The sequence below is a fragment of the Syngnathus typhle genome, linkage group LG1 (assembly GCF_033458585.1).
Source record: "Syngnathus typhle isolate RoL2023-S1 ecotype Sweden linkage group LG1, RoL_Styp_1.0, whole genome shotgun sequence".
NCBI classification, from domain to species: Eukaryota; Metazoa; Chordata; class Actinopteri; order Syngnathiformes; family Syngnathidae; genus Syngnathus; species Syngnathus typhle.
In genome coordinates, this window is record NC_083738.1 from 10,890,152 (window position 1) to 10,905,353 (window position 15,202).

At 40.7% G+C, this 15,202-nt stretch overlaps 1 protein-coding gene across 2 annotated transcripts; it reads left to right on the top strand.

Annotated features, from left to right (window-relative positions):
- Window positions 1–6,317: 6,317 nt before the first annotated feature.
- On the top strand, window positions 6,318–14,953 carry pitx2 (paired-like homeodomain 2). 2 transcript variants are annotated; one of them, XM_061290589.1, is made up of 4 exons: window positions 6,318–6,561; window positions 8,227–8,298; window positions 11,046–11,245; window positions 13,757–14,953. In XM_061290589.1, the coding sequence occupies exons 2-4, from the start codon at window positions 8,253–8,255 to the stop codon at window positions 14,303–14,305; spliced, it is 795 nt and encodes a 264-aa protein (XP_061146573.1). In that variant the 5' UTR covers window positions 6,318–6,561; window positions 8,227–8,252; the 3' UTR covers window positions 14,306–14,953. The 2 variants fall into 2 exon arrangements, with proteins under 2 accessions (XP_061146573.1, XP_061146565.1); XM_061290581.1 differs by lacking the exons at window positions 6,318–6,561; window positions 8,227–8,298 and adding an exon at window positions 10,503–10,897.
- The last annotated feature ends 249 nt before the right edge of the window (window positions 14,954–15,202 follow it).

Genomic DNA, 15,202 nt, shown 5'->3' on the forward strand with positions numbered 1-15,202 from the left:
GCTGTTGAAACCTCTACCAAGGCAGAACTGTTTTAAGTTGGGGGTGGCCATTTATTTGTCCATGTGTATGGTGCCACTTTTTGGTTGACGAATTATGGATCAACAGTCAGGATTGAAGCATTTTTTTTCTGCTGTATCTTTTTTACATAGGCTTGGAGGGGTAGGATGACTTAAAAATGTTGACATCTTTTCACGTGGAGGATTTTTAATGGTATCCCGGAAACAAAAAAACAGACACTCTAACAACATATATAGCCCTAGTGCTCAGAAGTTTTCTTCTTATAGTGTTTAATGGGTTGCCTACAAGGTAACGTTTTTTTCCCAGTTATTCACAATAGCTCTCACTTGCAACATACTAAGAGAATGACAAGAAATAATTTATAGTCCCAAAAAAATCCAGGTTATGGGCTATCACACAGGAATGAGAATCTGTACAATCACACAACTGATGTAATTGTTCTGCTCGCCATGATGTTCCAGATGATAACCGCCATATTGCACAACGGAAATAAACAAAATAATGTGAGTGAAAGAGAGTAAGAACAAATATTCCATAGCATGCTCTGCGACAGTTATACACTTGTGATATATCACCATATGAGTGTCATTCCTTCCCTCATCAAGTATCCACTACTACCTTGAAAAAAAGAAACCAACAGAATGACGAGAAATAATCCATAATTTAAAAAAATTCGATGGTATGTTTAATCACACGGTTAAAAGTAACGAATAAACAGTGTTTCCAACTTTTGTCACGTAATGTAATTAATTATTTTGTAATCATGACGTCGTTAAAATTAATGCCAACGATATTAAGAGTATTGAAGCCCTTTTCATCAGACCAGCAAAAATTACAATTAATCTCGTATCCATTGTTTAAAGATGCTCACTCCCATTTCACATTGTCCATTTCTTGCCTTCTTGATTAATTGAGCAATTTTTACTGCTACAAATTTAATGCGTCTGATTGGCCTTTTACATGTTGTTGTTTTTTCCTTTGCCAAACCAGACCAATTAAGCACTAAGCCCATTCTCGCCTTGTGACCTTTCACGCCCACCTCAGGTCCACTGACAGGAGAGTTAGCATGTTAGCTGTGCTGTTTTACATGATATCGACAAGGGCCGCAAGGCATCATAGTCATTTTATCACACCAATTTCATTCTTGGCCGCGTCGCCCTCAGGCTGGTTAGTGGCAGCTTGACATTGATTTTTTTTTCCCCCCCTTTCTCCCATAATTGATCAGATGCCTGACCGGGCAATTTACCGTTCCTGCTCGCACCTGTGATTAAGTCTGAGAACCCGTGTGTTTATGCATGCACCATCTAGTGAGAGGCTTAATGAATGCCGTAGCGACTTGTAGTGAGGTGTTTAATTTAATGTTGTGTTTTGAGTGATCCGCCATGACTGCCTCTGTCCACATACTAAATAATCAGGCCAGAGTGTAATTTAAAGACATCCCCGGTGCAATGTGTTTTCTTAATATTTATTCACAATCTACCACCTTGAACAATGGAAGTGAACAGATCAAATATTAATGTATAATTGACTACAAGAATCAAATGTTCTATTCTAAAGACAGATTTCTATTAAAAAAATGCATTCACTGACTTGACTGTTTGATTGGTTCAATTCAGTTTGCTGTCTATATTGTAAATGGATGAATGGGCTGCTCACTTTAAATTGTGGGCCGGTCTCCTGGGGTAAAATGAAGGAAAATAACAATTAAATAGCCCCGCCTTTGCCCCAAAAGATGTTGGCCCACCAGGCACGCAAGACGGTTAGTCCAGCCCTGCATGGCTACATGGATGAAAAAAAAATTACTTTGTCACATGACTGATGTGGCCACTCCTCTCATCGGTTACTGTCAATGGCTGCCACCTTGCACCATAGAAATAATTCATAATTAAAATAATAAATAAATCTACAGCAGTGATGAGATCACTCCTTTTGCCAAATACGCATGATAGCCACTACCTTGCACTATAGAAATAAACACAGCAACTCAAAATACATAACTCAGAGTAAAAACGTGCTTGTCGTGTCAGCAATTGTTCACCTAAAGACAGGTGTAATTTCAGGGCATCGCATGCCAATACGGTGGCCGCCAAAGCCACAATGACATCATAAGAGTATTTTTCCTGGAGATAATTACAGAAGGCCAGCAAAACTCTTTGGGCATAATAGCATCCTGTGGAACGCCAGCCAGCACTTACCTACTGTAGCTCCCCCACTCCCGCCTCCACCCCTTGGGTGCCGCAACTAGAGGCGGGAGTGAGCGGGATGAGCCGTAAAGCCGCTCAACGAGCTAGAGGGCTATCAAAGAGAACAGCCTTTTAATTTGCTTAATTTACAGGCTGCTTCGCCTCCGTTAATAATCTTCCCGGAGTGATACTTGACAAATTGATTGGAATGCGTGCCGGATGTGACCAATTGGATAGGGAGCAGAATGCTGGGTTTTTGACTCAAAAACAGGAGTGGGCAAACTTTTGTGTGCAATTTGACTTTTAAAATGGACAGATGACAGGTCATTGGGAGATTCGGTTAAATAAATTATTTGATATACTTATTGTTTGCGATATATTATTCATATATAATATAATCAAAATATATAAATCTTTTTCTGACCAAATCATTCTTCTTCTCTTTATTTGTAATATTTATAGTTAAGCAATGACTTATTAAAACAAATTAGATACTTTTGTTTTACTAATATTCCTTTAATTAAAATAAATCAATTTACCAGTTATTTAAAATGCAAACTTAAATACCAATAAATAAAATAAATATAAAATAGTTAACTGTACTGATGAAATATTTACTTTGTCATTTTCTAATTTTATTGATTAAACAACACTTTATTAGCCAACTAGGTTTACATAAAATGTTGAATATAGATGTAAAATTGCACAAATATTTGTTCTTTACCATGAATCAATGAACCAATAATGTGGTATATTTTTATTTATACTAAACAGAATAATATATTTTTACTTGTTTGTTTTACTATTATTTGTGTTTTATGAAAAAGATGTGCTCAATTGTAACTGTTACCATGTAGATTTACTTTAATAGATGAAGCAATTATTTCATTTGAAAAACATTTTTTGTATTTTACGATTACAATAAATCAATCACTGAATCCAAAAATTTTGATAAACTAATGGTTACTTGACAACTACCCTTCATTGACCAAATACTGCTTAAAAGGTTAGTTTGAAACAATTTCCTTCACACATTAGCAGGACATCAGCTGATCTGTGGCTTTTTAGCAGAACTATAAGATGTGAGGTCACACACTGAAACACTTGGGTTTGTCACATGTGGTTTGAGGCCAAACAAATAAAAAAAAACATCCCTGAAAAATGAATTCTGCACAAAGGCGACGATGATAGCGTGTTGTGCGTGGCCGCTTAGATGTATTTGTTTCAGATTTGAGCAGAGCGTAATGGATTCCTGGTGCCGTGGTGTCAAACAATCGGCTGCCTTCAAAGCTCTACGGAGGGGACACAGAGATTAATATCACAACAAGCGATGTGATTTGGCTAGAGGTATGTACACTATGCGGACTTGTGGACTTTACAGCTACAGGAGGTAATAGAGGAAGAAAATATGGAGTGTCCAATACCTACTTACATTGCACCGTTATGACTGCACTTGAGCAATTCGCCTCTCAGTTATGCAGTAAAAAATTGCCATTGGGGTTTTTCCTGGCCTAAATTGAGGCAGAGGTGGTACCAGTGGATCTTAACGCTGTGTTGAGCGCTATCAATCGCTCTGGTGGGGGGTGGGAAAGCAGTGGCAATCATTTAAATGAATGTGACCACGTTATCCAGAATAAGCGACACCTTGCACAATAGAGATAACTCAGAAGTTGAGAAAAAAATTCAGTCAATAAAAGGCCTGTTCAGTTACACACAAAAAACATATTTTCATGTAATGAATGTGACCACCGCTCTCTCCACGTTTTAATGATAACTGCCACCTTGAACAATAGATATAAACCATTGAAGTCTCCCCTTCCATCTTGCTGCCGCTCAATACCGTAGCGCCACCGACAGCCAAGAAACATGAAAGCATGTTTTTAAAAGTCGACACCTTCAACCGGCCCGGGCTCTCGTTAAAAGTCAGGAGAGGTCGCCGGCGGGGAGCAGGTCACCCCCGCTCCGTTCTCACATCAGCGGCGCTTTCAAGTGTCCTTCGCCGTCGCTGCGGATGACAACAGACGATCGATAAGGCGCTCAAAATGAAAAGCGGTAGCGAGGCGCCGCTTACCGCCCCCCCTCTCTCTCTCTTTCTCCTGCTGCAGCCCCTGAGGCGGAAGATTTGGCAGCCGCCGCCGGGCCTCCTCTGAACTGGAGGCGCTTTGCACTTTTGTGTGCGTGAGAATCCCCATACTCTTGACAGCTAGCCTTTGCTGCCGCCTTCTTCTATAGGAACAACATAAGAATATCACCACCCTGTGTGTGTGTGCATGCGTGCATCTACGCAACTGCTGCGTGTGTGCGTGTGCGTGTACATGTACGTGTGTGCAAACGCGTATGTGCGATCCTAGTGCGCTAGTTGTGAGGCTTTGGAAGCAGAGGGTCACAGGTCAAGTCCTGCTGTGAACAACATGTAAAATGTTTGCGATATGCACGTCTGCTTACTGAATTGCTGTCAAGGTTCCTTTAAGCAAGGCACCCACCAACCGCTACCGAACCTCACATTTGATAAAAAGTCAATTTTATAAAAACATGACTAGAAAAAAAAAGAACTCCGAAAAATGTGTGTAGCCACAAGCACGTACTGGGACCAATATTCGGCCCGGAAATAATCTTAAAAGGCCGGGAAATGGGGTGTAGGGGGCGTGACTGGGAGGGGCTTCATGACACGGCGAATGCAAAAGTTACCCGTCCGGGGATGTGGTTTTTAATTTATGTTTTTTTAAATTATCCCAATCTACCACATTTTAATCATGTGCACCTGATGTACATATTCATGATAGTAAATTCAAATGACTATTTTTCTGAATAAGATTCAGAGTGATTGATGACCAAGGGCAAAATAGTATGTATTGGTATTGAAAATATTTCCAAAAGTCAATTCACGTTGGCGCAATGGTTACCTCACAGTGCGGAGGTTGTGAGTTCAAAGCGCTTATCCCCGCGCCTATCCTAGAAGTCTTTCTGTGGTAGCGAGGTACACCCTGAACAGAACAGGATTTCAAATCAAAGTCCCCAAAATAAGTCCAAAGTTCAGGGAGCTCCAGGAAGAATACAGGTTCGACTGTTAATGTTCACGTGGAGGTGCTGCGGAATCATAATGAGTTGAAGTCCCCGTGAAATTAGAAGGGTTATTATATGATGCTATTATTCAACCAATCCATTGCTTTTATTCTACGGCTCCATATTCAAATAACCTTCATCACATTCGATGGTTTAGTCACACACATTCCCCAAAAGTGTTATGCTTCCCTTTCAGAAATATTACAGTCAAATTGCATTAAAGTGCAGAAAACAGTGAAGTCTCATTTTTCCTGCCTGGGAGCATAGCTTCTGTTAGCACTCGTTGTTGAGGCTGCCTATTCCGGTCTAATACTCACATGCTATACTTACTATAGTAAGCTAAACTAAAATCGATGCATAATGTTCAAGTCCTCATTATGTCTCCTGGTTCTATTTTATTTTATTTTTCTTTATCTAATTCAAAAATTGTAATCGTGTTGCAAAGTGTGCATTTATGTTCTTACAATTTATTTGCCGTGCAAATTGGCATGGCAAGGCGACGCATGCGCACGTATCACAACAGAGAGGGGCGACCTTTACTGGGCAATTAAATAATATGTTTGCTTTCCAAATATCATACAAAAACTGTGTGTGTGTGTGTGTGTGTGTGTGTGTGCGTGCGTGTGCGTAAGGGAGAATGAGAGCGTGCGTGCGTCAATGCGTGCGTGCGTCCAATTCCCACGTGCATGTAGGCGTTAATTACTACTTTAATAGGGAGTATGACTAAAAATGTAAAAAGGGGATTAGAAGGGGAGCGTGGGTGCAAGTCCAGTCTGTTGCACGCCAGGTTTAATATACGAATATAAGAGAAGATTGGAGAAATCGTGCGTATTGTACAACCAACTGATTCCACGTGTTAATATGAGTGGGGAAAATGGGCTACTAATGGGTGGAATTTAATTGCAGTGGGACTGATTTAGTCGTTATTCAGGCTCTCCTTGGGCCGCCCCGTCCATGGCGTGCACGAGCACACCCCTTTTCCAGGCACGCGTGCGCGCACGCACGCAGGCAAAGAGGAATGGGGCGGGGGTGGAGGGAGAAGACGTCTTTCAGAGCGGAAAAAAAGTTTAGACGCGCAGAAGAGGAGAAGAAGAGCAGTGGAAAGAGTGTGTGGACTTGCTCCTAACGCTTTTTTTGGGGGGGGGAATGAAGTTAACATTTTTATTTATTTTATTTTGGGGATAAGAAAACAAATCGACGGCGACAGCCAGGACCTTCAAGTTGCGCGCCTGTATGTGTCTGTTTGCCGGGTGGAATTTATCTCATCGCGCACGTTACGAGAGACGTCTACGCGTGGTAAGGGAATACCAATTTCCGTTCTTTCTTATTTCAACCTGAGTAAAATGAGTGAACATGGGTCATTTGGTAATAAGACTTGCGCAAACTGTAAACATGGCATAATTAGTATTTGCTTTAAATAGTGACAATAATAGTAATGTGTATGTTATCAGCGGGGAATACGTATTTACCTAAAAAAATGAGTTTAGGAAATCGAAATTGAATGGGTCTATTGGAGTCAATTGCAAGTGCGATGATGGTGGAAAAGTATTAAATAAAGTAACCAGGGCTTCAAGGTTCGCTTTGAATGATAATGATGAGATACTGTTATAAGTTAACGTTAGTTTTATATTATTTTGATCGGGATGTCTAGTTAGAATGATGGATTATGAGTACTCTTCTTTAACCGAGTTAATTGCCACTAAACGGGAATTCGGGGGTGTCGCTTTGACATAAAAGACCTGATGAGGTGAAACGTTTCTATTAAGTGATGATTATAATGCAATTAAATTCAAAAGCGAGTGCATTCATGGAGAATTAATTCGGTGTCAGTCGAAATAAATAAAATAAATAAACGGTCGTCTTTAAAACAAGAAGTGAGGAACGCAAAGTTGGTCTAATGGTGATGTAAAATAAATCTAAAATAAATAAGTAAATGAGAAATGTGTTTTAAAAAAAGAAATACGAATTAAATACATACTGTGCTCGAGCAACTATCAACGCAAGCCTAGTCACTTTATAAAAAAACGAACACGAAAATAAATTAATTTGTGAAGTATATTGATAATCGAAATAATACGAACGCATATCTAAAAAATATATACATGATGCGTTCAGGGTCTCGCGTGCGCTAAGGCTTGTTTTCTGTCTACACCCGGCCAGGTGCCACGACCCCCTCCCCTCACTACCCGCACGTCAAATTAGAAACGACAGATGGGTGTATGAATTGCTATTTAATATCGTTGTTAATAATATGACAATACGCGACCAACATCTATTTACTAATTGATCTCGTAAGAATGTTTATTATTATTTGGAATTATTCATATTTCTTCGGTATTAACAATGTCGTTTCTTCCGTTAGTTATTAATGTGAAATAGTTGGGACAATATGAGTGGAAGGAGATGGGACAAATAGTCAGATAAAGTGGTCAAAATAAGAAGTTACGATCAGACTCTATGAAAACATGTATAAAGTTCTGTCATATTTATTTGCATCTCGGAGGCGACTAACAGCAGGATGAAGAGAAAATGGCGGCCGCTGACATGCAAATTTGTATTATCATAAGCAAACATTCTAATAAAAGCCCATCTGTGTTGGCGTCCTATAATGAATTTTGTAATATGCTCACACGCCCACAGACTGACATCTCAATACCTTAATCAGAACCTTAATCCGGGAGATTTTAGCGGGGCCACATCACGCTCACGCGCAACATACTGTACACAGGACGAGTAAATAACACCTTTTTGCCTGTGATTGGAATACGTGAAAACACTGAGGAAAAACCTGACATGAAAAAGAAAATGTTGCTCCCGGGTGTGCGATAATAATTCTGCCTATGTTGAAATTGATTTAAAGTTTTAACATACACCGATTTCAATGGATTTCGCATAACATGACATCATGAACTAAAAATCAATTTAACATATGCATTAAAATCATTTTTCGATTTTTCCCAGGCCCAGAAGAGGTTTCCTTTTTCACCATGGAGTCCCATTGCCGCAAACTGGCCACCACCTGCGCACAAATAGGTAAAACATGAATGCACGTGCAACATTTTCTTTTCCGCGGAGCACACAAAAATCACTTCTAACGAACAGTGTGTTGGAATAGGACAATTAAAAAATATTTTGCCATTTTTGAGAGATGCATCATTTACTCAAATGTGTTGAATAAATGCGATGTTAAATACAAAACTCACCAAATCAAAATCAAACAAAAATAAAATAAACATCATATATAAATAAAAAAAATTCCCCAGTAAATATCAAAGTCTATACGTTTGCTTTCGTTGCTTCATTTTTTTTAACAAAAATATGTATGATGTAAAATATTGTTCAATAACGCAGTATAATTTCGCGCCTGATTTCACGGACGAAAGCGTTTACCTCCTGGCTATTTATTGTCTCATAGCGTCACCTTGTGGCTGCTTGCGGATCTGCAACGCCGTCAGCGAGCCCTTTAAACGGCCATGTGAAATGAGCACTAAATTATGAGTGTGACTGGTTATTTTTCAACGTGGGAATGGATGAACGGGTAAAGTGAAATAACGGTCGTCTATTTTAACATCATAATCACACGGTTTGAATCGCTCCCAAAATAAATGCATGAAATGAAAACAAAATCAAGTTATCAATAATGTCAAATTGACACGATTGATCGTCACTAAAAATAATAATTGTAACTCATTCCAATGTATGAATATGTAACTTTTTGGTATTTGACCCGGGTGTGTGTGTCACGCTTATTGTTAATGACGATTGATTAGGACTAATAGAACGTGACGAGCAGTGTGTGCGCATCCAAAAGAGTGCGTGTAATGTATGCGGCTCTCGTTGCGCTCTCCACTCTGGGGAAAAAGCGCATGTATAATGAAAGCCATTCGTGAGCAGGAATACGCTAATGGATGAATGTGATGTGTCCGTAATCCCGCCTAAAAAGGCTTGTCGTCGCCCCCCATCACCTTCTTGCTATATTGACGGAATTGTTAATTAATGGCCCATGTATGACGGGGAGAGCGAAGATGAGGAGTCGACGAATGAAGACATAATCCACTTTAACATGAAAACAAGACTGAAAAAGACTAATAATACTATTTGGACGATTAATTATAGAGTCGCCTTAGCATGCATCTTAATTGGATGACTCGTCAGGCCAAGGCCGCACATTGACGGAAGAATGGACTAAATCGTATATGGAAATTTAATTTGCATGGATTTAAATATGACATAATACACGTCTTTACATTTTGGACAAGGGTGGGTGGCCAAAATTTTCTTTTTAATTTTTTTTTTTTATTATTTTGTATACATTTTAATGGCTTCCTTTGTGACTGTGAAACTATAATGTATAATTACCTCATTTGGACGATTGCTGCGCAGGGATGGCAACTAAATCACAAGTCAGGAAAATATTGTACCAATTTATGTTTCATTTTATCAAGCGGTTCAGTAACATAAAAATGCTTGAGATATCTCAGCATTATTACAAATGAAGACAATTTCCAATGTTGGTACATGCAGATTCCAGCAAGAATCAGTACGTAAACCGACGTGGTTTAGTTGCTCCCATCGAAATCATTCAATCGGCGGTATAGAGAATCTTGTTTTGGCTTAGTTTTCTGCCTCGCAGCCTGAACCCGGCTCCGTGGTTACATCGCCAGCAACGGCCCAAACCGCCGCCTCTTTTTTACGCGCGTGAGCGCAAGCCATCAATTTTGTTGCGTCTTGCCCAAGTCGGCTTCTTAACATGAGTATGGTTCTGTTTCCACCGAACTCGCTTTGGACCTCTCGGGATCGTTTGGACCCGATGGTTGCGCTTGTCATATATTCGATGGTGTAGTTCCAAAGGCAGGGAAAGGTTTTTTGCGTCTTTTTTAAAGGGAGTCTGCATGGGTCCTGAGAAAGTCACTCGTGGTAATACCATGCATGTCTTTAAAATTTTAAAAAAAATTTACCCATTGTTTTCTTTTGGGGTTGTTTGTTTTGGTCTTGGGCAGCTGGGGGCCCATTTCTTTCCGACGCCACATGCACGCGCCTGTCAAGGTAGCGAGTGGGCAGGGCTAAAGAGGGAGAGAGAGAGAGCGAGAGAGAGAGAGAGAGAGAGAGAGAGAGAGAGAGAGAGAGAGAGAGAGAGAGAGAGAGAGAGAGAGAGAGAGAGAGAGAGAGCAATGAGAGCGCTGAGGGAGGGGGTGCTACTTCGAGCGTCGTATTCCAATATCATCTACCTGTCCTTGTCACTCCACTAGTCAGCCGCCGCCCGCTGCCGACGTTAGGATGGCAGCGCCTCACGGTGGCCCGCTCTAAAAAGCAACCCGGAGTTTGAGCGCATTTTCTTGGTGGGCTTTAAAAATATATAGTGGAGACCCTCCCTCGCTACCCGGAGTGGGATTTATAAGACTTGGTTTTTTTTGCCTTTTTATTTTTTTTTTGCCTTTATTTCGGGAGCGACTGATGAACTCTATGAGGGATCCTTTAAATTTGGACCACCACCCGCACCACACATTTACCGGGACTAAACTTGCCTCTGCCATGGCGACCGGTTTACAGCCGCTGGTTCGAGCCGTGGACGGCGGCAAGCACCGTACGGACGCGCATACGGTGTCGGACATGTCCAGCCCTGAAGCTGTGGGTAAGACAAGACAGGCGGAGGGAAGGGAGGGTAGATAGTAGAAGCGGAGTTTGACATGTGTAAATGAGGGATTCATTGTTGGCTTTTATGCAAATGACATAGTAAAAATATTCTTGTATGGTTTTGATTTTCCCCCACTTTTGTACAGAGAAAGAGAAAAGCCAGAGTAAGAACGACGACTCATCGGACGACCCGTCGAAGAAGAAGAGACAGCGGCGTCAAAGGACTCACTTCACCAGCCAGCAGCTGCAGGAGCTGGAAGCCACCTTCCAGCGTAACCGATACCCGGACATGAGCACCCGTGAGGAGATAGCCGTGTGGACAAACCTGACTGAGGCCAGGGTTCGGGTGAGTACATGTGGGACAAACATCTTTCTCTACGTCAACAAAAAACAACATTACAGTCCATGGGGTTCATTGCACTTAAAACATGAAAACCTTTAAGCAAATAAGAATACAATATATTTCTCTATTATTAAAATGTATTTTTCTATCGTCATTTTATCCTTTGAATTTTGCAATTTACGCATATTTGCATGTGCACGTGGAAAAAAAACAACTTTGATTTGCGCATGATGAAGCGCACTACATTTTGGAAATAGTACAAACTGTGCCACAAATATGTAGGTATGAAGGAATGCGTTTTACTTTCAAATAAATGTCAATATCAAACATTTTTCAGTAAGTCCAATCGTGTCACACAAACACACATGAGGGGTTTTTGACAGATAATTAAAAAAAATGCATTTCAGTGCACATTATGCATGAAGAGTAACGGAACATAACATAATTTTCGGTAAAATGGGAAAAGAGCAAAATGAAAGATTTTCATTAGGAGTCAAATGTACAAGTAGTTCTGAATTTGACATTTTTATTTACATGTTTTCCTTAGCTCTGCACGCACGTGAAATGTGCGCGCGTGCATGCATGCATTATGCCTTTTTTGTTTGTTCCAGAGCACATTACTAACCTATAATCAAGAGTAAAACTAAATTTTGTACAAAAATGATTCTTTTGTTCGCTTTATCTCACGGAGCACAATCGTGACAAACTAAAAGTCCATAACATTTCTCCCGTGTTCGCCACAAATAATCATCGCATTAATACTGCTAAACAATCTGTCTGAGTCTTAAAATATAGTTTCAACAAAACGTTCGATTTAGTAATACAGCAGGGGGGCGAGCAGTGTTATAGTGTATTAATATGTCCTCCGCCCAGATTATCTGAAAAACAAATATGCACCCACACTTGTTTAAACACACCGCTGCCTCGAGCCCAATTTAGTCACAGTTTAAATTGATATTTAATATAATTACACCCCCTACATGGAAAGACAAATACCCTCCACCCCCACACCACCATCACACATTCTTTTTATTTATTTTTCTCCTCAGTAATTCGCCCCAGTAGTTCGCTGTTAGGTCCAATTAGAGGTGAGCGCTCCTTGCTTGTGACAGGAGTGACAGATACCACGAGTGTGGTGTGAAATTTTGAGACACTGTCGCGAGAATTTGAAAGGGGGAGGAGGGCAGTCAGCGTGTAACACAAGTTACGGAGGAGTGTGTGCCTGTGAGTGGATAGTGTTCTGATAAGGTCGAGACAGGAGACGGGTAAAAAAACAACAGGCTTGGTCGTCATGTGCGGCGGAATCGGCTATAGACAATTGTTAACTATATTGGCGTTGTATTATCAAATAGCACGTACACGCGTTAAATAGTCCAATTTGCCGCCCGCATTAAAACGGATCAAGTAACACAAGTTCTTTAAGATATTTACATTATAACAGGACGTGCAGCCATGTCAAACTATGATTCAATCATATTGTAAATGTGACTCAGGCCGTTGTAAAAGCCTATTATTCAATTGGTTAGGTCGGTGAATATGTCGGGTGTCTCTTTAAATTCGTAACGTTTTTTGTCGCACTTTTTAAATTGAAAAAATTAGACGTAAATCATACCACATTGTTGTTTTGTCCTCTGCATATAGTCTTTATGTAAAAGAAGAATTTTGGAGTCATGACATTAGTCAAGTTATTTTGCAATTAGGAAGTGCGCAAACTTAAATGTTCATTATGGCACCTCGAAATGTGTTTGTAGATGTTGTTAAATTAGAATATTGTTTAAATTATACGTTTTCAGTTAAAGCATCATGTGCAAATAAGGATAATTGTTTTTCTCCTGTTTCTCCGTGTATTTACATACAAAAAAACAAAATTGTCAAGTCAATGTGATCGTGTGCAGTTTTACGTGCTGAAACTATGACTATACGGGCCATGATAATATACTAAATAAATAAACAAACAATAAAAGTAACCTTTTTGAAGCATTTTGCACAAGCTAATGAGTTTTGTGTACTAAAAAGGCTACATTCTATCATTGGTCAAAACATTGTTCAAAGATTTAGGTCACAGAAATACATGGATTTTGCTAATTAATTCATTTCACAATAACGTAACCGTGAATGTGATTTTTTTTTATAAATGTGTTTGCTTTTTAAATCGGACAATGCTTTCAAAAAAGATAAATTTGTCTGGGTGGCGCCAAACCCTTGAACGGTCGTGCGTGTGTTTAAACCGTGGATCATTAAAAATCATACAAATAAACAGTGGTTTGTAGTTTGCTACACACTAAAACATCCAAAATGTAAAATTTGAGAAGGCTAACCCGTTCGTCAAATGACACTATAATAAAAGGTTTGCAGTTTAATTTCTCGATCAATTGGGATAACGTTATTTTATTATATTGTGGTGAAGACTTTCTGACCTGTTGAAATGTCCGTTTGTTGTGCATTTGACGGGGGAAAAAATAACATCATGGGCGCGGGGCTCCTTCTCTTCCTCCTCCTCTTGCTCTCCCTCAGGTCTGGTTCAAGAATCGACGCGCAAAGTGGAGAAAGCGAGAGCGCAACCAGCAGGCCGAGCTGTGCAAGAACGGCTTCGGCCCGCAGTTCAATGGACTCATGCAGCCCTACGACGACATGTACCCGGGCTACACGTACAACAACTGGGCCGCCAAGGGCTTGACGTCAGCCTCGCTGTCCACCAAGAGCTTCCCCTTCTTCAACTCCATGAACGTCAACCCGCTGTCGTCGCAGGCCATGTTCTCGCCGCCCAACTCCATCTCGTCCATGACGTCCGGCATGGTGCCGTCGGCCGTGGCGGGCTCCAGCCTCAACGGTCTCAACAACCTGAACAACCTCAGCGGGCCGTCGCTTAATTCGGCCGTGGCGGCGCCGGCCTGCCCCTACGCGCCACCTACACCGCCCTATGTCTACCGGGACACTTGCAACTCCAGCCTGGCCAGCCTGAGACTGAAAGCCAAGCAGCATTCGAGCTTCGGCTACGCCGGCGTGCAGAGCCCCGCCACGAACCTGAGCGCTTGCCAGTACGCCGTGGACAGGCCGGTGTGAGACGCGCGCACTCCACTAAAACAGGCCCACCCCTCCCCGACGCACACGCCCACCCTCGAGAGATAAAAAAAAAAAAAAAAAAAGCAACACTTTGAGCATCGATTTTCCCAAAGGGGATGTACAGTATAATGCAAAAATGCCATTCGTGGTCGCTTTTCATCCACAGACGCAACAGACTACTATTGTTATTGTATTCTGTTTTTTTCTCTCTCCCAGAAAGGGCACTAAAACAGAACCACTGAAAATGTTTTTTGTTTTTTAGTTTAAGTATTACTCCCCAATTTGTTGTCTGAAAAGTTGTGTATATATCCAAACATCTCAAAAGCTGGGATTCCATTTATTAACGCATGCGTCGTAGGGTAACGTTTTGCTTGCAAACAGTTTTAAAAATAAAAAGTGGGGAATGTAAATATTAAAACGCACCAGCAGTGGTGTGTTTCTAACATAATATAATATAATAATTATTATTATCATTATTAATGTCTGTGTGAAAATTGATTTTAGACTAGCAATCTTAGAGAAAGAAGAAATTACGCATTCAAATGTTTCTGTAAAATATTTGGTACGGACCCTCCCACCCCACCACCACAACATCCCCACAAAAAAATGTGTTTTATTTAATGGAAGTAAATATATTGTTCAAAGCCATCCTTGCTTGTTATTGAATCAAATATTTTTCTCGCTCTATTAGGTGTGTAAAGTGCGACTTAATTGCCTACTCCACAAGTGCGACAATTGGACTGTGCCACTACACATGCGAGCGGCAGATTACGATGCTGAATACGTCTGTCTGACCCGGAGTCAGGAAGCTGAGACCACACAACAGTAGCGGGGCTTCATTATAGTGTGTGTGTGTGGGGGGGGGTTGTCAAGTGGATCATCATGCAAAATATAATA